Source organism: Leptodactylus fuscus, chromosome 1, assembly GCF_031893055.1.
Source record: "Leptodactylus fuscus isolate aLepFus1 chromosome 1, aLepFus1.hap2, whole genome shotgun sequence".
Lineage (NCBI taxonomy): Eukaryota > Metazoa > Chordata > Amphibia > Anura > Leptodactylidae > Leptodactylus > Leptodactylus fuscus.
The window spans coordinates 138,022,025-138,023,203 of record NC_134265.1 but is presented as its reverse complement, the minus strand read 5'-3'; the positions used below and the strand labels follow the sequence as shown (position 1 = coordinate 138,023,203).

The 1,179-nt window shown below is 46.5% G+C and overlaps 1 protein-coding gene across 1 annotated transcript in view; it reads left to right on the top strand.

Moving 5' to 3' along the window:
* The first annotated feature begins 337 nt into the window (after nucleotides 1–337).
* Nucleotides 338–1,179, top strand: part of SECISBP2 (SECIS binding protein 2) — a 26,150-nt gene continuing 25,308 nt past the window's right edge. The window contains exon 1 of the mRNA XM_075276981.1: nucleotides 338–549. Coding sequence (XP_075133082.1) covers nucleotides 528–549 — 22 coding nt within the window. The 5' untranslated portion in view covers nucleotides 338–527. The remainder of the gene's footprint in view (nucleotides 550–1,179) is intronic.

The following is a 1,179-nucleotide window of genomic DNA, read 5'->3' as shown; positions in this document are numbered from 1 at the left end:
TCTTAGTAAATTATGTGAACCCCAAACTGTGATATGGCTATGACGAAGTAAGTGCATAAAAAAGAGACAGTAAAGAAGAAAGAATATGACGGGGAAGAAGCCCACCGTGCCCCTCCCCATTACTTAGCACATGAGCCCATTTCCCATTTGCTCCATGAAGTCCTGATCGCCTCAGTGTACTATCAGCGACCTTTCACCCTCTGTATAAAGTTCATCTTGAGCAATATGACAAGAGGAAAATGCGGTGCAGCAGCCTTCTGTGAAGCGGCCATGTTTCCGGAGTTACAGTATCACAGAGCATACCATAGGCTTCGCAAACATGTCCGCCAATGTGGAGACAAAACGACGCGTCATTTCTCCGTCATTGTTTATAGCCTGGTACAACGTCATGACCGTCGCTGTCTTGTGCTACACGATGCTTGTTTTTCCGGTTTGTAACATTCCCGGGAATGTTGTCAGATGACGACTGCTAGTGAACGGACGCTTGACGTGCAGCACAAGAGCTAGTAGCGGTTCGTGTGTTAAACATGGCTGCCGTGCAGCCCGGGGGTAGGTACAGGCTACTCTCTTCCCTTCACATTGCGCTGTGTCTCTTCAGTTACTGTGAGCTTGTCTCTGCTCCAATAAATATGGTGAGACCTATTGCTGGCCTGCGCAGCCTGTGACGGTGGCCTCGGTGCCGGTGTACATACTGTACCTGGTGTTATCAAAGCTCCTAACGCCAGGGGGCGCTGCATACGGATGAACCCACATCCGTGTAGTCAGGTTTGTGAATCGGTTTCCTCATGAGCTGGAGAATGCCAAGGAGCCTGAGCCATCTGAGTAATGCTTCAGAATCCTCTTTGCACCTTATATCTAACAATAAGTGGTTAACACATGCCTCCAGCATAAGACAATCCTTCATAATGAATCCAACAAGCTTTGTCATGTTTCTTATCAAAGTACAATCTTACTTTCTCCACTTATTAGAGGTGTTCTTCCAATCTCTTGCCATGAGGGTATCCTCTGCCCCTCAGCGGAAATAATGGGCTGCTTAGTTATCCTGTGGTAACTACTATGGCTGCTAGTTACAATGACAATGTGGCCGCTGCTTTTCTACTGCAGCCATCTGAGTTTATTATCTTCCATATGGCATAAAATGCTTTTATTTATATTTTTTGTTCATAGAGCTGTATGGGG